The 24,892-nt window shown below is 40.1% G+C and overlaps 1 protein-coding gene across 10 annotated transcripts in view; it reads right to left on the bottom strand.

Annotated features, from left to right (window-relative positions):
• Nucleotides 1-24,892, bottom strand: part of TPD52L1 (TPD52 like 1) — a 109,468-nt gene that overhangs the window by 40,705 nt on the left and 43,871 nt on the right. For 6 of the 10 annotated variants that reach the window (XM_002817323.4, XM_002817324.5, XM_009242214.4 and 3 more), the window contains exon 2: nt 2,532-2,647. In XM_002817323.4, the coding sequence (XP_002817369.3) occupies nt 2,532-2,647 (116 nt within the window). Of the gene's footprint in view, nt 1-2,531; nt 2,648-18,999; nt 19,069-24,892 lie in introns of those variants that run through there. The other 4 variants (XM_054558119.2, XM_009242216.4, XM_063724974.1 and 1 more) reach the window with 4 other exon arrangements.

Raw genomic sequence — 24,892 nt, 5'->3', positions numbered from 1 at the left:
AAGGCTAGTCTATAATCAGGGAAACAGGTTACAGCTGCCTAGGTCACAGCTGCCTGTTATGTGACTCAGGTCCCATAATCACATTCCCTTAAGGCTCAAAATAATTTAAAGTCCCAACAGCTTTTATTTTGAATTATTTATTTCACAGAAGAGACGAGGAAAGCAGGGAGAGGAAGGAAACAAAGAGGAGGCTGGACACCTGGCACACTGAAGACCTCTTTTCAGCAAAGCAGTCAGGGGTCAGAAGTCCTTGTACACACAGGTCTTGCTTTGGATCATGACCACAACTGAGTGCCTGACTCCAAGGCCGTCATCTAATAGGCTGGTCTCTGAGGTATCTTTGGTACCCAAGGAGCTAACAGACCCAGTAGGATCTCTCCTCAGACAGAAAGAGGAGTTGTTTGTGACCAGGGGCCCATAAAGAATCTCTGTGGAGATTTGGAGTAGAGGGGCTGACTCTATAGGATGCCTCAGTTCTTCATAAGGCCAGCAGTGAGACTGCAGAGATGGCTTTCTGTGTGTCCTTGTTAAAACTAAATCCTAGCATTGAAGGTAAAATCCGAATGCATATGTGATATCAAAGAATTTGAGTTCCTGTGTCCACACATCTGCATGCACACTTGTAAAAGGGTAAGGAAAGCTGTTTTAAAAGCAGAATGAGCATAAAGCAGAGGTGGTCTGACGTGGAGGAGGAGAAAGAGAAATGTGAAGAAGAAAAATCGCAAAGATACACTTTCTCTGCTTTTCACCGGGCCTGGGGCAGACAGCTGTGCTCATGTGCCCCTGGAAGCCACGACGCTACCTTTGGCAGCATGCGGTACTTCTTCATCTCTGAGGAACCCAGAAATAAGAGCCAGGAAGCATGGAGGCTAGTGCAAAACATGAATCCTGGTAACTTGAACACAGTAACAAAGAGTCTGGTGTTATTTCCAGAAGTCAGGCTCAAAAACTCTTAGGAGTGAAATGTTCTGGAAGTATATTACTGTGGCCAAATGAGACAGGAATTTCTGAAAACACTTCTAGTTTTTTATATTCATGGGGCATCCATTTAAAACCAATACTTACTTTTTTCTTGATTATAAAAGTAATATCATGCTCACTGTTGACATTTAGAAAATACAGAATGTACAAAAATCAGCATATATTAGTATATGTATGTATGTATACCCCAGTAATCCTAGAGCCCAGAAAAATACAAATCGAGGCATTTTATAGAAATTGGTCAGTTACAGACATTGTGCCTAAACTTAAACTAGCATTATCACCATGATGGAGTGAAGTTTTAGCTTAGACTCAGTTGGCTTACCCCACTCTGCAGAACATGATATTTGGACCCTGCAGTTGACATGAACTAGTCATGAGCCAGAATTTCAGGCCATAAGAATATGTGGAGTCAGTCCATTATCTGTTCATGCTAACTTTGGTCTGTGCACTCTGGTACGTGCAGCCATTCAGTGGCCACAGACAGACCCAGCTAAAGATTTAAGGCACTGTGCTTACTGAAATCATTTTTGGTTATACCAGAGGAACGTGCTGCTCTTTCATTTTGAAATGAAATTGACTTGGAAGTGTGTCTTGTAAAAGCACCTGAAAGTCTTTAATATTATTCTGAGCTGTCATAGACAAACACTATCAGGTTAGAACTCAGAGTTCAGAGTGGACAAAGTGGGGAGAGGGTAAAGTGAAGCTCAGAGCTGTGTCCTCAGCCTGTGGAGAGGACAAAGCAGGAAGGCCAAGCCTTGCTTCTGTGGGAACAGGATCTTCCCGGCCTATGAGCCAGGACACAGAATGGGGAGGGAATGTTGGCCTCAGCTCCTCTGGCTCTAATGCTTCCTCCTACTCAAGGAGCCCTTTCTACAACACTCTCCTCCTAGAAAGTAAAGGCTTGTCAGCAAAGTGTCTAAAGTGGGTATTGCAAGCAAAAGACTTGAACAAAGACGTGTATTCATAATGAGCCTGACATCCTCCTCCTCCCTAGGTCCGGATCCCCACAGCAGCTCCACAAGATCTAATTAGGCCTTGATGAAGCATCGCTTTCCTCTCTACCCCCAGAGCTTTATTTTTCTGCCAAAAAGTACACAACTTATAAATTCAGTTGCTTCTATGATTGACTTTTTCATTTAAAAAATCATTTCAAAGTAATTGTTGCGCTAAGTTGCTGACCTAAACCAGAACCAATCTTCAAAAGGATCTTGCACCTGTAACATGGTCTGGAATGAATTCTATCAGGTTTGTAAGTAATTTATTATTCCCATAGTATTCTGAGAGTAAAAAGAATGAGAAGTGCATATTTAAAACTAATTATTATTGTTGCTTAGGCAGCACAACGATTCATTCTACAACTGTAACTAACAAGTAATAGGTAACAGTAGAAAAATACCCTGGAAAAAATGAATCATCTTGTAATGTATTCATTTATAAATTTTATTAAATGAAAAACAACATCATTACAATATGGGACTTATGTCAAACTAATAATAACTCTCAAGATCCAGAGATAGAAATAGCAACAATAAGATTACTAAACATACCTGAACTAACTCTGCTTTTAACTCTTCCTTTTCCTCCTCAGAAAGCATGCTAGAGAAGTCAGCACTGGCTACTGCATCTTCATCTCTTCCTTGCAATGGTTCAGTCTCCAGCAAACCTTTAGGCAAAATTGATAAAACAGAATGCAATTTTTAAAGTGAATTTAAACCAACTTCTGCTTCCATAGTGTGGAGGACTAGATGCACTGACAGACCCTCCCGCCGAAAAACAACTAAAAATTCCAGAAAAGACAAAAATCCTCCTAAATGTGTGATGAGCTCCAAGAAAGCAAAGAATACCAAGAAGCCAAAAAAAAGAAAAAAATTAAGAGAAAATGAGACGGCAGAGATGTAAACAGGACAAGCTTTCAGGGAGGTCTACATTTACCACCTTGGTGAATTCCAGCTTACCTCTTCACTGTCTCATGCGGCCTAAGGGCAGAGGACAAAGCTCAAGGCCCGCCCATGGAGAGGGGTTTAATGTGAGATTCCTGTGTAAATTGTAGGCCCCAAGGGCTGCACCCTGAGAGTCAGGTGAACTACAAATAAATACCTTCATTCTTCACACAGGATCTGAAAGGCAAGTTGCCCATCTTGAAACTCAGCACTGAATGGACAGAGAAAAAAATCCTCCCCTGAGAACTCGTGACCCTGAGTGGGACTGCATGGGAAAGCAGCTTGCAACTTGAATGCACACCACCTGGGTGGTCCAAAACAACCTCGAGGTTAGAATTTAAAATATGAAGGCTTTTTTCCACTGCAGATGTGGCTCGAAGCAGTTGGAGCTGTGAGGAACCATCACTGACAAACTGACTCTGGCAGAGGAAAATATGGGAAGAGCCGGGGTTCTTGATGCCATCATTGTGCCTTGGGTTAATCCAGAATAGCTTCTAACTTGTTATGTGAGATAAATGACTTATTATTTAAAATATAAAGAAGTTCCCTGGTAGGGTCCCTCAACATCTGGCTGATTCAAATGCCTGTGTTCTCCGGGGAACCCAGGAAACAGGCCCACACTGAGAGAAACTTCATCTATGACATGATTCAAGTCAGAGCTGGCATTTACACCTCGGTAGGGAAAGAAAATGAAACATTCAAATACAAGGGGGTCCCTGGAGAAACTCCCACCAGCCTGAGCACTGGGAGAACAGGTTGAGCCATGGAAGTTTGTGCCGTTTTTAGGGGGTAGGAGTCTGGCCTTTCTTTTTCTGGGGTGGTAACTGGGAATTCTATCTGTGAGATGGGGATTTGTTAACAGGAAGCTCTCTTGCTTTGCTGAGTTTTTTTCCTTTTCACCCAATAAATTCCATTTTTCTCACCCTTCAAAGTGTCTGCAAACCTAATCTTTCATAGTCGTGTGACAAGGACCCATTTTTAGCTGAACTAAGGAGAAAGTCCTACAACAGAAGAGTTTTTAATAGATTGTGCTGGAACAGTTATCTCTATAGAAAAAACACATTGGACACCTTTAAACCATTCACAGGGACAAAACTATAAACATTTTAGAAGACAATCTAGGAGTTTGTGTTTACGAACCTCTGGTTAGGAAGGGACTTCTTAAGACACAAAAAGGCAAACCATGAAGAACGGAAGAACAAGATTAAGAATGTCTCTTTATCAAAGACGCTATATGGAAAATGAAAAGACAAGCCACTAATTGGAAGAAGATATCTCTCACATATATAACTAAAAAGATTTGTCCCCAATATATACAGAATTCCTACAGACCCACTTTAAAACCAGAAATAATCCAATAGAAATATGGGTCAAAAGACCTGAACAGATGATTTATAGACAGAAATCACAAATGTTAATAAACCCAAGAAAACATGCTTGACTTCACTGATGCAAACATGCTTGACTTCACTGATGCTCAGGGAAATACAAATTAAATTAGTTCACGCTCAGCAGATTAGCAAAAATTTACAAGTCTGACATTACTAAATGTTGGTGACTATGCAAAGATAGAAACTCTCATATACTGCTGGCAAGAATATAAATAGATAAAAATAATTGGAAAATGATTTAGCATGATCTACATTATATATTAAAATTGAACATTCACATACCCTATAACCTAGCAATTCCACTATGTATAGACCTGAGACATTCTACATGAGCATTAGATGTTATACATGCACATCAGAAGCCATTAATAAAAGCTTTCATAGTATCAACAAACTGTAAGTCACACAAAAGTTCATAAACAGGACAATACATAAGTATACTGCGGTGCATTTCCATGATAAAGACTTGACAATAGCAAAATGAGTGAACTATCACTATACACACCACATGGATAAAACTTGGAAATAAGATATTGAGTGAAAAACGCAAGTTGCAGAAGAATAAGTATAATTCTACTTAATGAAGTACAAAAGCATACAAAACTAAAATATTATTTAGGAATTACATTATAAAGAAAAGCAAAGCAATAATAAAAAATTTAGGACTGTGGTTTTCTCAAGGCAGAGAGGAAAGGAGAAAGGAATGGAGGAGAAAGGAATGGAGGTCCCCAACTCCCATGCCACGGACCAGTACCGGTCTGTTACCTGTTAGGAACCAGACCACACCACGGGAAGTGAGAGGTGTGAGAGCTGGCAAAGCTTCATCTGTATTTATGGCCACTCCCCACTGCTTGCATTACCACCTGAGCTCCGCCTCCCATCAGATCAGCAGCAACATTAGATTCTCATAGGACCGCGAACCCTATTGTGAACTGCGCATGCGAGGGATCTAGCTTGCGTGCTCCTTATGAGAATCTAGTGCCTGATGATCTGTCACTGTCTCCTGTTTCCCCCAGATGGGACCGTCTAGTTGTAAGAAAACAAGCTCAGGACTCCCACTGATTTTACGTTATGGTGAGTTGTATAATTATTTCATTATATATTACAATGTAATAATAGAAATAAAATACACAATGAAAGTAATATGCTTGAATCATCCCAAAAACATCACCGCCACCCTGTGTCTGTGGAAAAATTATCTTCCACGAAACCAGTTCCTGGTGCCAAAAAGGTTGGGGACTGCTGCCTTAGGGAACTCCTACAGGATCAATGGTCATACTCCATTTCTGGACACTGACTTTCTGTTCATGAGTATTTTCTCCACTTTACCTTTATATTGTAAATATTCTTTTGTGTACTTATAATTATTTAATAAACAAATGAAAATGGATTTTGTCTAAAGTAAAAAGAAAAAGGCAAATAATTATCCTACAAAATCAGAACATTTAAGATAAAGAGAAGAAAAATATGGCTCAAGTGTGTATAGTTCTGAAGCTGTCCCTTCTCTTGAGTCCCTGGTATTCACATCCTTATGTCTGAATCAATAGTGTGCCATTGGCACCCTGATATCACTGCCAACATGGTAACAAACATTAGTAAACATGGCATATTGCTGATCCACGTTCATCAGATCCTCATCCCTTCTCTCTATGCCAGAAGCCAGTTTCAATGCTAAGTAATTTCCTTTTTCATAAGTAATATCTGATCATCCTAGAAGACAGTAAAATTATCCATTATTAATTAAAATCAACATTAATCATATTACCCAGAAACTGGTATTTTGATCCTTCCTTTCTGGTATTTATTCTAAGCATAGGTGTATTAATATTTTCATATATATATATTTTCACATATATATGTATATATGTGTATATATATGTATATATATACACATGTATGTGTATATATACATACATATATGTATAAAATACTGAATTTACTGTTGCAAACTTGGTTTATTTATTCAATAGTTCAATAGGATATTATGAATATCTTTTCATGTCTAAAGACACACATATACGTTTATATATTTTCAATGGTTGTGCATTATTTTGTCTTATGGATGATTAATAATTTACCCCGTTTGCTGGGAAGCTGCAGTGAACATCTCCTAGCTAAGTCATTAGGTGCTTCATGATGACTTCCAATCCATTGGATTACTCAGTCAAATGGCATGGACATTTTGTAACCTACTGCTAAACTATCACCCAGAAAGGCTGTACCAGTTTTATGCAGCATCAGCAACCTATGAGACTACAGACTCAAGAGAATGTAGAGAACAGCCTCTTGGTAAAACAATGTAACTTACAGGTCATTTAACATTTTAGTCAATGCTCTAGGATAACTATCTAAACCAGGAATCAGCAGCAATTCCAAGCACAGCTATGACAGATAGACCCAGAAGGTAAGCTCCGCCCCACCCCTGCACTGGGAGTCAGGAGACAGTCCTGGGGGTACTGCAACACACTGTGGACTTCTCCCCACTCAGCCTCGCCCAGGGACTTACAGATACTGCTCAAACTTAGCTGGAACCCAAATTCTCAATCTTCCCTATCTTCATAGTGTGAGAAGACATGGTGCAGGGAATAAACAACAGTTCTGGGTCCTTAGACTTTTCAAGACATCAAACATATTCAGTACCTCCTATATTCTAGGAAGAAAAGAAAGTTCAAAACCCTGTTTAACTGGTAATACATGAATTGAGAAACTTCGAGTGAATCTAGGGAAAGACAGACCTAGCACCCAGCTGGTAGCTTCCACTTTTCAGAGGGGGAGGCGCATAAACCTTACAAAGTGAGAAACTCTGAACTGGCCTTCAGCTCTGATGGGCCAAACATCCCACTCCTCAGAGACATCATGAATCTTTCAAAGTCTCACTGCCAGAAACCACCCATTCAAGAAATCTGCCCAGAGACCAGGTTGCTAGTTAGTCTAGGTCTAAGCTCTCCTCATCCTTTCTCTACCTAGGCACATATTTTTCCCTGTTGCGTCTTGTCCCAGTGGTGCTCTCTGAGTTATACACAGGGTGTCACATAAACACAGACAAAATGAAAACAAGATCTGCTATTTTCAGCAGAATATGTTCAACTCACTGGGTTAGGAAAGCAGCAATCAAATGATGAGGTCAAAGGATAATTCAAGAATCAAGAAGTAGTTAAAAAGAGGAGTTGGATTAAAAAGGTAATTAACCAGTGAAATGAAGTCAAAACCAGGAATGAAAAAAGCAAATGGTAAAAGATACCAAGTGACAGATGATAATGCAAGAAGGGCAATAAAATAAGTATAAAATTACCTAGTTACCATGGAAGCAGATATTAGAAAAAATTAAAAACATATTTTTCAATGAAAGCAATTATCACTGGGCAAATGCTCGAGTTACCATTTTTAGCAAGTACCCGTATATTATGAACCAGTTTCATGAACTTGGTTCTCTTTTCCAAATGTGCAAACTGTGGCCCCCTGTCTGGCATAGAAGAAGGAGCAATCTAATGGGAGTTAGGAGATCTGGAATTCTAGTTGTGGGTTTGCTGTTAACTAGTAGAGTACATTTGACCTCAATTATCTCATCTGTAAAATGGATACCTTGTAGGATTGTTGCTAAGGTTAAATGATGTTAAATCAGATAATATACTTGAAAATGCTATAAAATTTTAAAATTTTCATACAAACTACAGCAGCATGAAATTGGGGAGTAATAGTTTTTAAAAGTATTAACGTGCTGTATTCTCTTTGCCTCTCCCAAAATGTAATATTTTCCTAGCTGGTCTAAGGCATCCATCTGCCAGTGGCAGGACAGAGAAGTTAAAGAAACACAAAGAAAAGGTTAATATTTAGGATTTGGGCATTTGAAATTGGATTTACCAGCAAGAAAACAGATTTGCAAAAAAAATTTTTTTTGAGGCAGTGTTCCACATATCATTATTTCTCTCTTGGCATAGCAAAAGCCAAGCCCAGGACATCCAGCCCAAGCACTTCCCCTTAGATACCCCTTAGATATCTAGGACTTACCAAGGAGGTATGTGCCTCTGGCTCTATCCCTGGTAGATGGTGGGAAGAGGAAAGGGGGAGAGAATGAGGAGAGCTAAACCCTGAGATGTGCATGTCCCACCTTTCTCTTTGGGCATTGTCCCAGAAAGTATGAAATGTGTTACATTTATAGAGGAATCTGCTGGAGATTCTATTCGCTCCTTCAGACCCACTCTCTACCCTCCTCCACCCTTCCCTGTGCCCAGGAGATGACCTAAGGATTATATCAATATGATTCCCTTGCCCTTGGCCAATGGGAAGCCCCTGCAGGACACTGGAGGGCAGAAGCGAGTGGTTAGCAAATGTCTAGTCCTGCCTGACTCCCTCCCTGCTAGGCTGCATCTTGCAGTTTCGGCTTTCGACTACCACAGGCCAAAGCCCCCATTAGGTAGCTCCCTTCTACAGCTCAGCCATCGTCTGGTTCCAAGAACTCTCCTCTGGCCTAAGGACTGTATTGACTTCCTACTGCGGCTGTTCCAAGGTGCTTCAACACTCCTGTTCGATGCCCTTAACTCTTGTTATTTTTCTGATGGCCCATTCATTAAGCTTTCTGGAATCAGGCATCACTTTTGGGCAAGCCACCCATTTACACCTTTCCTGGTCCCTGACCGGTACAGGAAGCCTGCCCCAATTTCCTTTTTGAACTCTAGGAAGGAATATCCTTCAGGCTATCCCACACCAACCTGGTACACAGCAACATCACTGTAACCTTGGCAGATCCAGGGGTGTTGGGCAGAGAGGCCCCTCGTGTTTAATTCTCCAACTCACTCTTCTGCAGTCAGTTAACCATGGATAGGATTCAGAACTTCTCACGGTTCTTAGGGAGAAACTCACCGCCTTGACAAGAGGTTGGTGCCCCTGCATCAGGGGCTGGGGTTACCAGCCCTGGCCAGAGGACAAATGGAGGAAGTGGAAAGAATCTCCCTCCAATGAGAGCCAAGGCAAAGCTGAATCAGTTCGGAGGGGCTACTGAACTGAAACTCAGCTGAGGGAGACAAGATCATGAGTAGTATCTGCAACAAACTTCAGCACCAGGGCATATCATGTTCCCAGCTACCTGAAGAGCCATACAAGCAGAACACAAGGCACTGCATAGTCCTTCAGGCTTCCATACACCAGGCACACCAGATGCCTCCTTAGCTAGGACAAAGGAAAATGGGATCTGAAAAAGGAGAAATCTGAACTAGAAGATAACTTTACTGAAGGAAATGACTAATATTTAAAGAGGCTTTTAAAATAATTGCATTGGAATGGACTAGGCCTAATAATTTTTTCCCACTACTCAAAGCCTAGGTGCTCATACTCACACCAAGTATAGGTTAAAAAAAATTGAGCACATATATATATACCAAGCTGCAGAGTAAATAAATGTTGCTACCCTGCTATTGGAGTATTTGGCACTTAAAGACAGCCATTTTACTCTTTTACGTGCAATAAAATATATAGAATTATTTTAATAAAGGTAACAAATAATCATAGACCTGATTATAATCTAGTAATTGCACTTCTCCGTTGGCCAGGTGAGGTCTGTGGAAAACAGGTAGGCTTTAAAATATTTGTCAAATGTTACTATGTGCCTGTTTTCACTATATCTACAGGTAGCCAGCGATGACTCCATTTAAGTCTCCCATGCAGAGCTGAACAACACCACAAATTAAACCGGCTCCAACTGAGAAGTCACAATGGTCACTGTGGTCTGCTCCCAGCCTTGCTGATGAAGACCTGCATTCATGGGACCTGGGGCTCAGTCCCAAGTTGCTGGGCTTTAACTAAAGCTAGTCTGGCACCAAAGCCTATGCCCTTCCCTGTCTTAAGCCATCTGAAGAATGTAGGCAAAATCTTGGCAAGCATGAATCAAGAGATCAGCTTTAGATTAAAGTGCCTCCTTCAACCTTGCAATGAAATCACTCATTGGCATCCACACACTTACAGCGCACTCTGGCAAGCTCTCCTGTGGAGTAGGTGATGGCTTCGTGGCCATGATTGAAACAATACAGAGGACTGGGAGTTAAAATGATTACAAACTATGATTTTGGATCAGTGGCCATATCCTGCATTGTTGGCAAATATGTAAAAGTTGTAGAATCGCTTTTGAATAGTAAAATAATCTTGCACTGTATTAGAAAATTAAGTAAGTCCAACTGTGTAACCAAGCAAAGGGAGGAAAGCATACACTTTCAAAAAGAATACAAAATTATCCTAGGACTTAATAAAAGAAGGAATGCAATAAAGTAGCTTATATGAAAATTTTCCATGTTTTAAATAATAGATTTAAGACTGTAATATTTATTACTTAATTATATTTTCTTCTGATGTTTGGTAAAAATAACCTCAAGCATTCCTTAACATAAAACTTCAAAATATCTACATGTATTCCCCAAGGGAAAAATTATTGAGCTAATCATATTACTGTTGGATTTATGATTATCTTTAAGACCACAAAAAATCTAACACAAGTCAATTCTAGATGGAAATTAAAGATATAAAATAAGCTTATTTATCAGAATTGTACTTTATGTGCATTTACCAAAAGTACCACATTAACCTAGATATTATTTCTTAAGAACGTTCATCATTGAACAGCATCCTTTTCCTTCATTTGCTAACAACTCTTATCTCGCCTATTATTGAATCAGGTGTGTAGTAGAAAGGTCTTTTAAGTGTGTTTTAATCCTGTTGCCCTGAAGTTTTGGCAGAGGCTTCAAATGCCAAGATCAATACCACGGGAGATGTATATCCCCAAATCCTAAAGCCAATGCTTGAAATCTAATGCGTGAACTCTAATGCATGACATGCTGAAAGAGTTTAAAAGTGGTTCTCCTGGGGCTAGGGATCACCTACTTGAACCTTTGAGAGTGGGATGAGAGTGGAGCAGTGAAATCTGCATACACAGACGAGCAATCATAAAACACAAGTCATACTCTCACCTCCCGGAAATCACCACTGCAACACTCGGGCACATTTCTCTGGATCTTTTCCTACATATTGCAGCACAGACTTTTTTTTTCTCACATTTAACATCTTTGAAGTCAGGATGGCTTTCATAATCAATTACGTCTTGCAATTAATTGACAGCACTTTTTCTTTCTTGGTGATATATAAAACAATGGGTATTTTACATCTTTAACATATATGTTACACGATAGATAGATAGATAGATAGATAGATAGATAGATAGATAGACAGATCCATATATCTAAAAATGAAATCACAGTATTTCATAACTTGATTTTTTTCAAACAACTTTCTCCTGTTATCCTTCTCATCTCGTCTAAAACCTGACCATATCAAAGGTTCCCAATTGGTCCCCTAATTTATTTAGAGCTAGTTTGCTCAAACCAATATTCAATAAAAAACTACATACTTGCCTAATTATGTGCCTTAAGTGTCTTTACCTGACTAACGACTCATGGAAGAGACCTGGCTCTGTCCTGCAGAATTCATCCCGATATTTTACTTAATGATCCATCAGGTGATTGCAAGATAGTATAGTGATATTGGAAAGGGTATAACTTTGGGAAACAAACCAATCTCAGGAAGAATTCCAGCTCCACCCCTTTCAACTTTGTAATTGTGAAAGTTGAAATCTCAGTCCTTTCATCTGTAAAATGGGGATAATAATGCCTATCCACAAGAATAAATTGTGAGAGATTACAGTTTTGTAAAATGCCTAGCACAGTGTCTGGCATATAATAATCAGTTAGCACATTAGCTCCCAATCTGGTCATACTTGAACATTCTTCCTTGATCAGAATTATTTATAAAATTGAAGCCCTATAGAAGAAAGAACAGAAGCTATTATTCTGTCCTCAAGAAGCAAAAATATTTCACTGTGGTGCCACCCGCATATATACCTTAACTAACACCAGTACATGGCAGTCTGCAATTACATACAAAATGAATGCCTTGGAGAAATACAAACCCACAGGCCATGTTCAGTTTCTTATTCTGGCTTAATCCGTCTGATCCTTAGAAGGGAGCCCTGTGGTCATTTGGCATTACCTTCTCTGGCTATTGCTTAAGGGACTGAGATGGGCATCTGACCCAGGGGTATTCTCCGGATTCCTCTGTTGGGATTTTGGGCCAAGAGACACAGGAGAGTTAAGTGCAGTAAGATTAAGTCAGGTATTGGTAGGACAGTAGTGTAGGCCTCGGTGTTCCTCTGAGCTCCCTTAGGTCATCTGTGAGTTCATTCATTCATTCATTCATTCATTCATTCATTTAATGAACACTTATTAAGAATCTATTAAGTGCTATGCAGGTCTCTGAGCTCATTGGAATTTATAATTCGGCCTGGCCTGAGGCCTGATTATTTGACTTCTCCTGAACATCCATAAGCTTTCTCTTTATCCTAAAAATAAGCCTCATTTTTCACTGGCACTAGTCTGAATGTCATGTTCTTTTTTTCAAAGAAGAGCTCTGAGTTAAACAGAGACTAATAATATCATAGAATTCAGGCGAAAGAGAGATCATTATGAACTCTCTATCAAGTTTCATCTCTATGTCTTCAATGACTTGTTATGACCCCAAATTAAATTAATTAAAAATTCAATAAATTATTTGTTGCCCCAATCTTGCTTCCTCTAAGCCTGCAGAAGTCACTTTGTCTTCTGTACAGTTTTTAAGATCTTGTCTGCAATAAATGGTCTAGGAGTCTAAACCATATCTGAAGAATATGACAATTTCCTTCTTTGCTTTCCCTGAGCCCAGCCCCCTTCACTCTGAAGAGGGCCAGGTATGGGGCACTAGTGAACAGGCCACACAGTGCCCCCAGCACACCTCAACACAGCGGCACTGTTAAGGCATTTGGACTCTCTGAGACAGATGGAACTGTAGCTACCAGTTGTTGGTCTGTGGTCTCTATTTGGATTCTGAAGATAGGTCTGGTAATTAAGATGTGGCCTTTCAATACTTTACCTGGAAACATTCTCTACAAGCATAGAGAGAAGTTCAGGGATGCTGGCTCAACCACAAGAGCCAGAGACCCTTCTGGGACTATAGTGAATATCCCTAGAGAGACCAACCAGGAATTTCCTGGAGGTGAGGGTACAGGACTGGTTTCCTGGAGTCTCCTGAAGCTTGGCATAGACCTTATGACTGTGGGCTTGTCTTTAAGCTATGTTCGTCTTCATCTGCCCTGAGAAATGCCAGATGGGCATCCTCTACTCCAATGTTTGAGGCTGAGTTCAATGTGCCTGGCCCTTCATGGCTAGGGCCTCCTGAGAGCATAGGCCAAGCTGGAACCCATGGTTTCATTTGGGTCATGTGGCCATAGATGGTAGCCAAGGGTTATATGTCTCCAAGTTGATGATAGCAGTCACTAGGGATTAAGCCTGAAGTCAAGGATCTAAAACAAGTTGGGCTGCCAGTATCAGAGATCAAGGCTGCGTATGGGAAATAAATAAAGCTGTGTCAGAGGCACATGGTAGAGATAAGATTTTGAGACTCTGAAGACAGTGCTCAGCATTGCTTGCCTCAACAGCTCAGCATAGGCTTCTACAGCTTTGAGCTACACCTTGGGCCTGCTGGCTTATTCCTGCCCTAGGGATTGAAAGGTTCTCTTCACTGGTGTGAGGGCTCAGGACCGAGACTCTCCTTGGGAGTGCTGTCACCACACTGCACTCTCTCAGCACCTGGCCCACTCTCAGGCATTTGCGACTTTTTCTCCCGGGTTATGTCTATTTGATTACGTGTCTTACCTCCCTTACTACAATGTAAGCAACTGAATGATAGAAAATCAGTTTTGTTCACCTTGAAACCTCCACATGTCCTAGCATGAGGGTGTAAGGGCAGACCACAGCTAAAGGCAAACGTACTCACTGTGCCTGGAGCCACCAATAAGAAAATGTCTCTAAAAACAGTAATCCAGGATCAGCCACCTGACTGTCACACTAAAGTGTGCACCAAAAAAAATGCATTAGTTGATAACAGATGTCAAGAGACTGCAAGGGTGATGCTCCCTCCTCCACCAATCCCTTCTGGGAACCATTCATCCTTCTTATAGGAAGAGTTGCTTGCATCTTCTCCTTCAGATTGATGTCCTCTGACAGATAGAAGTTTTACTCCTCTTCCCCAGGCCCTAATCCTTTTCCTCTGTCCTAGGAAACTATCTTAGATGACTATGTTTATTCCTCCTTATCCCCAGCTGAATCCTAATAACATGGATAAAGAACTGCTATCAGGCTACTCTTTGTTGCTCTCTAATGATATTTCTTGGCCTTGACAGAAGTTAATGAGGGACTCAAGACCTTCAATTGCAACCAAGCAGTATAATAATCTACTGTTCTTAAACTTTGTTGAGTTCTTCTCTATGAGTCATGCCGAAATGTATCCTGAAACTCAGACAAAGGATCTGCCCTGACTCTGAAACTGTATTGAAAAAGGGATAACTGCTGCTACCACTGCAGGAACTTTCTCGAAGCAGCTGCTCGGTTACTTCTCTTAAGGGAAGAAGTGGAATAAATGTGTGTGTTTCTTTTTAACCACATGCTATGCTCCAGGTGTGCTACATATCTTATCTTGCCTCGTCCTCCCCAGAAACACATTAGGCAGGTGGCATCAAGCACTATAAAGGGTCTGAGATTTTGCTCAACTTTCAAGCTAACAAGTTAGTCCGCAACGGTGTCATGGATGCTGGCAGAACATTCCACACTCCTAGATCAGAGACTCATGGCACAACAAATAGCATGAGCATAGTGTTCCAGTGGGTTCCCCTTACTACCAAGTCCCATGGAGGGTGAAATGGAGGGACCTAGGTGGATAGTGCACAAGCAATGGGTTTGCGTCTCAGCTGAAGAACCTTGGGCCCAGGAAATCTGAATCTTTTCTAATAGGCAGTAAGCAAACCTTTGCTCCGGAGGAAGAAGCAAAACTGACTTCTGCTCTAGAAAGAGACACTGCCTATGTCTTCCAATGTTGTTCACTATAAAGAAATTTGAATGGATAGTCCAGAAAAAAGACCATCAGTGTCTCTGCTTACAAAATGTGTAGAAACACAAGAGATCTATGGAGAATCGTCTTCCATAGGTGGCATTTCCTCATTTTCCAAAAAGGAAATGATGGTTCAGAAAGTTAAATAAATTGCCCAAACTCACATAACTGATGAGTGGTGAACTTGAGATTTTAATGCAAATCTGTTAGGTTACAGAATTCATGCTATTTTGACTTTACCACAACACCTCATGCAGAAATTTGACAGGAACTGAAATCTCCTAATCCCACTCAAGACTCCATCTGGGCTTACTGAAGGCCTAAGCCTGGAGCTTTAATAGCTGCAGTTTCCCCACATTGACCACTTGGGAAGGGTCCAGGGTGGGTTACGTCTCCCAAACTCTTTCTGATAGGACCTGCTCAACCAATGTTTGTTGAATTAATCCCCTAAGACAAAAACAATCAAGTCTTCTTGATGCTCTTTTCATAATATCTGTCATGTCTGTCAATAGCAAAAAATAGTTAATGTTCTTGATGCATTGACTCCAGGAACTTCCTTCACTGAACAAACTCCCAGACTGCAAGAGGAAAAATAAATAACCCTTTAATTTTCATTGCTATATGACAGTGATGTAGGGGTTTCATCACTACATACTCACACTACTGAAGTCTTAGCCAAATTTCATCTTCCTGCTTGTATTCTTTCTCCACCACCCAATCTACACAACACTGAATATTTTGAACACATTGCTTTCAACATGCCAAAACCCTGTTCAAAAAACATTCAATGGATGGATTCTCCATTGCTTCCAGTGTAGATTTGAAAATTCTTATATAATCATTCAAAGTCCTCCATAGCTGGCTGTAAGTGGTGATTCCACCTAGACTGCCTGTGATGTCCCCACCAAAGCCTCTAAGCCAGGTAGGCTGTCATACACAGCGTTCCTCAGTCATGTTCTATTCAGTCCTAGCTTTTAGTGCCATCTGTCACTCTAGAAAACCTCTTTTTCCTCTGTTTCTCTTGTAAGAATCCTACCAAATTGCCAACAGCACTAGAATAATGAGTATCATGTTCTGTGCCTTAATTTGATCTAAAATATTTTTTCATCTCATTATATATATATAAAATATTACATACATTACTAGATACCTTACCACTATATACTATATATAGTATAAATGACATTACAAATTGCATTATAAATTGCACTAAGTCACATAATATTACCTATTACTATAATTATGGTTAAACACTTTATGACGAAAATATTTCAGACATCGTCCTGTAAACATTTATTGTCCTTCTGAAAATATAAAGAACACATGAGTCACCACTATTAATAGTACTGTTTTCTAAAGCTTTGGTTTCTTTTAATAATGTGGCTAAAAAAAGGAATTATGTCTGTAATGCTCAGCCTGAGAATGTACTAATCAGTTGACTATAGAAAGAGCTTAGAAGATGCTTCTGAAGTTGTAGCCAACTGCATTAAACATCTTTTCCTTTTTTTTTTTGTTAAATATACTGCTTAGGTGACAATCCAAATAGTTAGATGCTGATTAAAATGGACTCTAGTCTCAAAAGAAAGATTTGTGGCTGTCCAAAACCTCACTTGAGCTAAAAATGGAAGGGATGTGCTATTACATATAGGGGTCAACAAATATATGGAACTCTTTCCTTCCCTTTCTCATTCATCCATATGTACAAGGTGGCCATCTTCTGACTGCCAGGAAAAATATACCATTGATACAACAATCTCAGGTTAACCATGTATTATTAAGTCACCAAAATTCAATGTAATACTAAAGGTAGCAGAAAGTATATGGTACCCAACAGTTAACCAAGTACCACATGGTCCTAAAGGGTGGAGAATCTTCCAGGAGCTCAAACCAATTAAAGGTTTCAGGAATCTACATAAGCCTAAATTATTATTTCTGTGGCCAAGACCTAACCAAGGACTCCTATTCACCTCCAGAGACAAGAATCTCAGAGAGCCTGAACCGGCTGCTTTTACCCAAGCCCTCCCTGGTCCCATCCCTAGCTTGTGCCTATGCAGTACACTCTTGAAGGCACTGGAAGCTGTGGAAATTTGGAGTGATGGGAAGAACCATCTGAGGTGACACTGCTCAGAAGCATGGGAGTGGCTGGCTTGGGACATCATTTCACTGGGCTAACTACAGAAAAGACCCAGCTTTCATTACCATATAAGATCAGCTGGCCTTTCAGGTTGGGGTCACCAAGTTGGCTGCATATTTGAGACATATCATATTCCAAGCCTTCACCTGTGTTTTCTTAGGTCCAGAAATTGTATTCCATCAGTTTACACAACGGTGATTAGCCTCTTGGATGACAATTTCTACTAACAAATCTGCTGGGAGACTGGTTTGACTAGTAGACCAAATACCTTACGGTAAATTCTGTGCTCTGTTTCCTTCCTCAGAACAAAATCTACTTGAAACACCAAAAGAACAGCAAAAGATTATTTGCTAAACATTGTGGAGGATAAAGAGAGTTAGGTGACTTCATATTGAAGCACTTACTATGCTGTATTTTAATTCCACAATTCATTGTCTTTTTCTTCCTCTACATTGTGAGATGCCCCATTCTTTGTATCACTGCTTCCTTGTTCATACTAGGTGTTCAATAAATATTTGGGGAATACTTTAATTAGCTATCATGCCCTTACATTTCTACTATTCAAATGCCTACAAATTAAATCTGATAGGCCCGGCGCGGTGGCTCATGCCTGTAATTCCAGCCCTTTGGGAGGCCGAGGCGGGCAGATCACGAGGTCAGGAGATTGAGACCATCCTGGCTAACACGGTGAAACCCCGTCTGTACTAAAAATACAAAAAATTACCCGGGCGTGGCGGCGGGCGCCCGTAGTCCCAGCTACTCGGTAGGCTAAGGCAGGAGAATGGCGTGAACTCAGGAGGCGGAGCTTGCAGTGAGCCAAGATCGCAGCACCACTGCACTCCAGCCTGGGCGACAGAACGAGACTCCGTCGCAAAAAAAAAATTAAAATAAAAAATCTGATAACTAGCCAGGGAAGCACATTTCTTCTTAAAGTGTTGAAGATAAAATAACCAAGACTTGCAACCAATGCAATGACCATTAACAAGGGTAGCAAATAACATGTGATAGAGAAGTAACAATCAGCACAAATCAGTATACCAGCTCTACTGGAACCATCACTCCATTTTTGTTAATGCATCTTGTTCCTTCAAGGGCTACATTAAGCCAGAGTCTAGCTTTCATTCTATCAATGTTCTGCTTGAGTTTATACCTTTATATGCTCAGGTAAAACAAATGCTAAATCCACACTTTCTCAGGAAAACACTAAGTAAGTAAAGTGAAAAAGATCAAGATGAATCAGGCTCTTCATTACATTGCAGGTAACACTAGAATGTTAGTTCCACTTGGTAATTAAAGACACCTACAGCAGAATCTTATCCGCCATCCTGACAAGTTGAAAACTGATGTATATCTGGGACTATTTGCAGGAGAAAGGTGTCGCCTCATGTCATTAGGACATAGATGTGTTATATATTCTAAGCTCCATCTTAATTTATGTTGTTTAGAATATGTCAGTAAAAGACAGCTCTACTTGACTGTGAATACTGTTGAAATTGTTTAAAAACTGTTTTAGAAGTAGGTCAAGGGAACAAGCATAGAAGACATCAGGTTTTCTACAATGAAAGCCAGAAATACAGAAACTTAGGTTCCTTACAGATGGGGTGGTTCCTCCAGGGTCTGTGTAGAACTTCACTCCAGGGGAGCCAACTGGATTCCCAACCAAAGAGTGAGCTGCTCAGCCCTGAGCTTTTATTCCTGACCTGGGGTCATGTGGCCTTATGCACACACCAAGGGTTTCTGCTGTGTCATTAGCATTTCAGTGACCAATCTCAAAACCATGCAGACAAACAACAGCTCTATTCGCAATGAGAAGATGTAAAATATGTGTCACAAATATCCTCAGCTCCTCCGATCTCCTACATTTCAAATATAAGATTAAAACATTTGGGATACTCTTCCTATTTCAAACCATTATTTGTTAGTCTTGAAAGGGACTGTTTAATACACACAAAATAGATAGATGCATTGTGGGTAACACTGCAAGCCAGATCAAAACAACCCCCGCCAAAAAGTCACAAGAAGACAGCAGCCACAAATTTGTGAAGGAAAAACTAAACAAATAGTTATGCAAAAAAACAAACAAAAATATAGTTAATGTTCCTAATGGATAGACTCCAGGAACTTCCTTCTGTGAACAAACTCCCATAATGTTTGAGGAAAAATAAAAACTATTGCAGAAATGGGAATAGAGAAACTAAAAATAACCAGACCATCTAAACCTTTAAATCATCCTTCTCTCTGTATCCCACCCTCATTTCCCAACACTCTCCCTGACCACACAAACACATATTCAAATTCACATTTCATGGAACTGGGAAAAGGAAGCCAAACCTGACAAGATAAACCTCCATTGGGGAGCCAAGGTGGGTGGATCACCTGAGGTCAGGAGTTTGAGACTAGCCTGGCCAACATGGCGAAACCCCATCTCTACTAAAAGTACAAAAATTAGCCAGGTGTGGTGGTGGGCGCCTGTAATCCCAGCTACTCAGGAAGCTGAGGCAGGAGAATTGCTTGAACCGGGGAGGCAGAGTTTTCAGTGAGCTGAGATTGGGCCACTGCACTCCAGCCTGGGTGACAAGAGCAAGGCTCCGTCTCAAAAAAAAAAAAAAAAAGATAAACCTCCAAATTTAACACTCAGCCTCCTTACATTTTTCGCCTTAAGCAAAAAGGAAAACAGTCTCACTTATTATATTATAAGAAAACTCCAGGGTAATAAATTATTCTGAATTCAAGCTAATCAATAAAAAGTCACTCATTTCAATTAAAATGAGAAGTAATCTCTTCTTCTTCTCCTTCTCCTCCTCATCCTCCTTCTTCTCACACCATCAAAAATAGACCAGAGAACTGATTTTCCACTCATTTCTTTGGTTAGCTGAGTAGCTGCGAGGCACCCAAGCTAGAGTTGAGGGCTCTGGGAGCAGTTTCTCATCTCCTTCAACTCCTGAGGGAGTGAGGTGAACACGACCTGTACATGCCTTGAGCTTCACTGGACAGGATACATTCCACCTTAGGTCATTCCTTAAAGGCTCACTGATCTTATAAAGTGCTGAGTCATCCTTTAGCGCTAGTTCAGGAAAAAATTTTCTTGGCAATGAAAGATATTCACTATGAACACAAAGCAGGACAAAATGTAGCTTTTTTTTTTTCAAGGCATGTTTAAAGAAAGGGATAGATAGTAAGAAAGACTTCCTCAGACAGCCCTGAGATTTTTACAGTTCTCTAATCTTTGCACAACTTCAATGCTAAGGCGAGGGTTAGAGAGCGATGCCATGATGCAACCACCAACACATCAAGCCTGGATCCATGCCTACTGGGACTGCAGCCAGATTCAGGGGCCTGAACATTCGAAAAGCATTGGTCAGACGTATAGACAGTCTTCCCTTTACTTTAAGCAAATCGGTTCAGTAACATTCACATTTCTTCAATGTCTCTTATCAAATCTTTAGCATTCCAAATAGCTACTACTGACAATGCCCAGGAAAAAAATCCTTTTTCCTTCTGAAATCTGAGCAGCAAAATAAATGCTAAAGGAGATGGAAATATGTATTTCTGAGTTGTGACATGTTTAGCAAGAATAAAATATGCAAGAATTAGAAAAGTTTCACTCAAGTCACAGACAAGAAAATGCAATGGTGAGATGAAATATGAAAAGACACTTATCCTCACTAGCAATACGGAAAGCACAAATTAGAATCACAGAGATACTGTTTTTCATCTAAGATATTTCCAAAAAAGCCAAAATGGGATAAGAGCTTGTGTTGGCAAGATTGTGAAAAAATGGATCCTTTAACCACACATTGTTGGCTTTTGCACTGTGACACCTGATTGGGAGAGCCTTTGACACTGTCATCCCACTTTTGAGAATCAATCTTAGAGAAAAAAAGGTGCAAACCTAAGGAGAGAGTATAAATCATTGTTGGTAGTGGTAGAAAACTACAAAAACCTAAACGTCCATCAGTAGGGCACTAGTATTCAAGTATAATATACTCACACTGTATACTATTTTTCAGTTATTAAAATTTGTGAAAATAAATATAATGCAAAAGCTGTTGGAACCCCCAAAGCACTTTAAGCCTTGAGAAAGATGTGACTGTGATCTGAGTCACATATGTTTATAATTTCTGTTTCTCAGATTATACATTAACTCACTTTCTTATTTTTCTTGTTCTCTACAATGGCTAGAGATAATTAAATGTCCAGGACAAAAATCTCCTGCCTTCTTAATGACCCTTGGTATAGATTGACTTCCTCTTTGGTACCTTGCTTTGCTAAGACCACATGACAGAAAACCCATGACTACTATGCCCTCTGTAATGAATGTTAAATGTATGTTTTCCAAAAAGAAACACTGCCTATAAACCAATCAAATTGCTGTAACTATGTGCCAACCCTGTCTGAAAAATGAAATATGCTAAAAACTTCCCTGTCTCCGACTATATAAATGAAACCTTAATTTCCCTACTTTAGAACGCTGACTCCATTCCTTTGGAGTTGGCATGTTTGAGTTGGCCATCCTCACAATATGCACTTAAATAACCTCTCCTTAAATTGGATTCTGACCCTTCTGACTACCTTAGGTTGACAAAATAATGAATTGGATTGACATGTATTGACTAGGAGGAATTTTCATTGTATATTGTTGAATGCAAAAATCAAGTTGCTGAGTCATATTTGCATCTGCACCATTTGGGGGAGGAATAAAACACCATTTTTATGTGAACATGAACGTCCATGCATTTGTATGAGCATTGAGAAAGGTGAGAAAGGATATGCACCAAATTGTTAATGTTGGCTGCTGCAAAACGGTGAGGTTGGACAGGGAGAAGATGATTCACTCTGTTTTATATTCCTCTGTATTACTTGACTGTTTACAATAAGCACGTATATAACTGTTAATTTTTTTTTAATTTGCATTTACTTGCTCTGGAGATAAATGACTACTGAGGAACATTTAAAAATTAGGACATGCTAAATTATTCAAAAAACCATGTATATCTTTTGTCTCTAGTTCCTGAAAACATTTCCAATATTTCAAATAGATTCTTTACAAAGAAAATACCTATGTAAATCTGTTTGTGGCTAGTGCAATTATAGACAATCTTGAACACATTTTTTTAACAACTGACTGAATCTAGAGCTATTTTTTTAAATAGATCAAACGATCTTAAGAATTCATTAATGGAATTCATGGCATGCTGAACATAAAAGCAGGAAGAGGCCTATGTTCTCTTTCAAAATCCTTCCCAGATGGCAAACAAAGCTCAAAAATGAAAGTCTGCAAATAAGATGACTGAAAGAGGGGCTTAATAATCAGTGGCTTTGAAAACGCATGTTCCCTTTTTAAAAGGTGGCTTTTCAGAAGTTTAGCACAGTAAAGCAACTGTGAAAGGCAGCAATGACCCTGTGTCCCTGCTTACCCAGTCTAGGCAATGAGGTGATGAGCCACTAAGGAGGCTTCCCCTAATGTAATGGAACAACATGGAAATACAATGAAAGTCAAGCTTTAAAAGGTGCTCTATGACTCCAAAGCATTTTTATTTTCTGCATTTTTATGACCTAAGTAATTTTTAATTTTTCACCATCTTATTTCCTATAATTTGTGCTATAAGTGCTCAATTCTAGCACATTTAATTTGTATATTGCAGGCAAGCTAAACTTAATATCTCCTTTACTTTTATTTTCTTTTTTCTTTGAGATGGAGTTTCGCTCTTCTTGCCCAGGCTGGAGTGCAATGGTGCAATCTTGGCTCACTGCAACCTCTGCCTCCCAGGTTCAAGCGATTCTCCAGCCTCAGCCTCCCAAGTAGCTGGGATTACAGGCATGCAGCACCACGCCTGGCTAATTTTGTATTTTTAGTAGAGATGGGGTTTTCTCATGTTGGTCAGGCTGGTCTTGAACTCCTGACCTCAGGTGATTCTGCCTGCCATGGCCTCCCAAAGTGTTGGGATTACAGGCGTGAGCCACTGCGCCTGGCCTCTTTTACTTTCATTTGACTGAAAATAATTATCTCTGTACACAGAATTTAACATGTGACTTTTTCTTGAGCCTACATGATATGCAAATATCAATAATTATTTAGTAAATCATACAAGTCTAGCAAAACATTTTTTATACTACATTATTGGTAAAAATTAAAATCAACAAAATCCAGCCTTAGGTCCTTCAATCTATTATCCAATAAACAAATTGAGTCATTAGAATTATTTAAGTCAAAACCACAAAAACCTTTTACTTTCTCTTGAGAATCAAGGAAGACTTTTCTCTCACCAGAATCAGATTTTGTTTCATAGCAGGGTTTAGATTCTATAGGCTTTTTGTCTCTTTAAGTGCTGGTAGAGGTCAATAATGTTAATATGTTAACAGGTTCTTATTCCTAAGGGTGAAGGAAATCAGCTAAACTCATCTCATCTTGCTATGACCATTTCGCCGGGTTTCTTAGCCTCAGCACTATGGAATTTCGGGTAGGGGAACTCTTTGTTGTGATTGTAGGGAACTGTGTGTTCACTGTAGGATGCTCAGCAGTATATCCGGCCTCTGCCAACTAGATACGAGTAGTACTCATCCCCTAAGTTGTGGCAGTCAGCACTGTCTCGAGACATTGCCCGTTTCCAAAATTGAGCCATTGACAACACATTGAGGAAGCTCTGCTCATCAGACACAGAGACAGCTGCATGCTCATAATTTTGGCTGACACTTGTGTTCACAATGTGTTAGGGACTGTGCCGAAGATTTTATGCACATTATTTCATACACATCCCTAATTTATAAAGAGGAAAATTGATGTTCACAGAGAGAAAGTGGTTGAGCTGGGTTTCCCTGCTTTTTCTATACTCCGGTGACCAATAACCTCCATGTGTCCTTGGCACTCTCAGCTTTGGAAGCTGGTCATGTGTTTGTGGTCACGTGTTTGTAAATAGATCTCTCTTACCCCATGCATGCAAGTATGTATGTAGGGCTAGAACTGGGTATAACTCTACCCAAATGAGTAAAGATGGACAATGAAAGAAAGGACTTTGAAATTCTCCCATCTCTAGTAAGTAGCTGAAAATCACTTATCACTGTAGCTTTCCAACACTATACAAGATGCCTGTGAAGACAATAGACACAGAAGACTCAAATTGCCTGAAAGGGTTTAGAGCACTGTAAGAACCTCCCAGTATCTGATGGCCTCTTGGGTTGTTCCTGCTGTAATCAGGAAACTAACTGCAGACCTCTGTCCCTGAAGGTAGACAGAGCTTCGGCTCCTTCTCTCAGAGGGCAAAGCAGAGTTCAAGATCACACTGAGATCAGCCAGAGTGCCCTGGTCTTGGCTTGAAGCCCACAGTACAATCCTAGTTCCTGGTAGGGCTTTGACTGTGTTGACCTTCCCAGATCCTGGCTGCTTCTGATTTAACTGGAGCCAAGGACTCACTCAGAAGTTCCAGGGCTAACCGATCCCTTGGCCTGCCCCACACTGACCTTGAGCTGCAGCATTTACCCAGCCTCTC

Source organism: Pongo abelii, chromosome 5 (genome assembly GCF_028885655.2).
Source record: "Pongo abelii isolate AG06213 chromosome 5, NHGRI_mPonAbe1-v2.0_pri, whole genome shotgun sequence".
NCBI classification, from domain to species: Eukaryota; Metazoa; Chordata; class Mammalia; order Primates; family Hominidae; genus Pongo; species Pongo abelii.
This window is presented reverse-complemented; position numbering and strand designations above follow the sequence as displayed.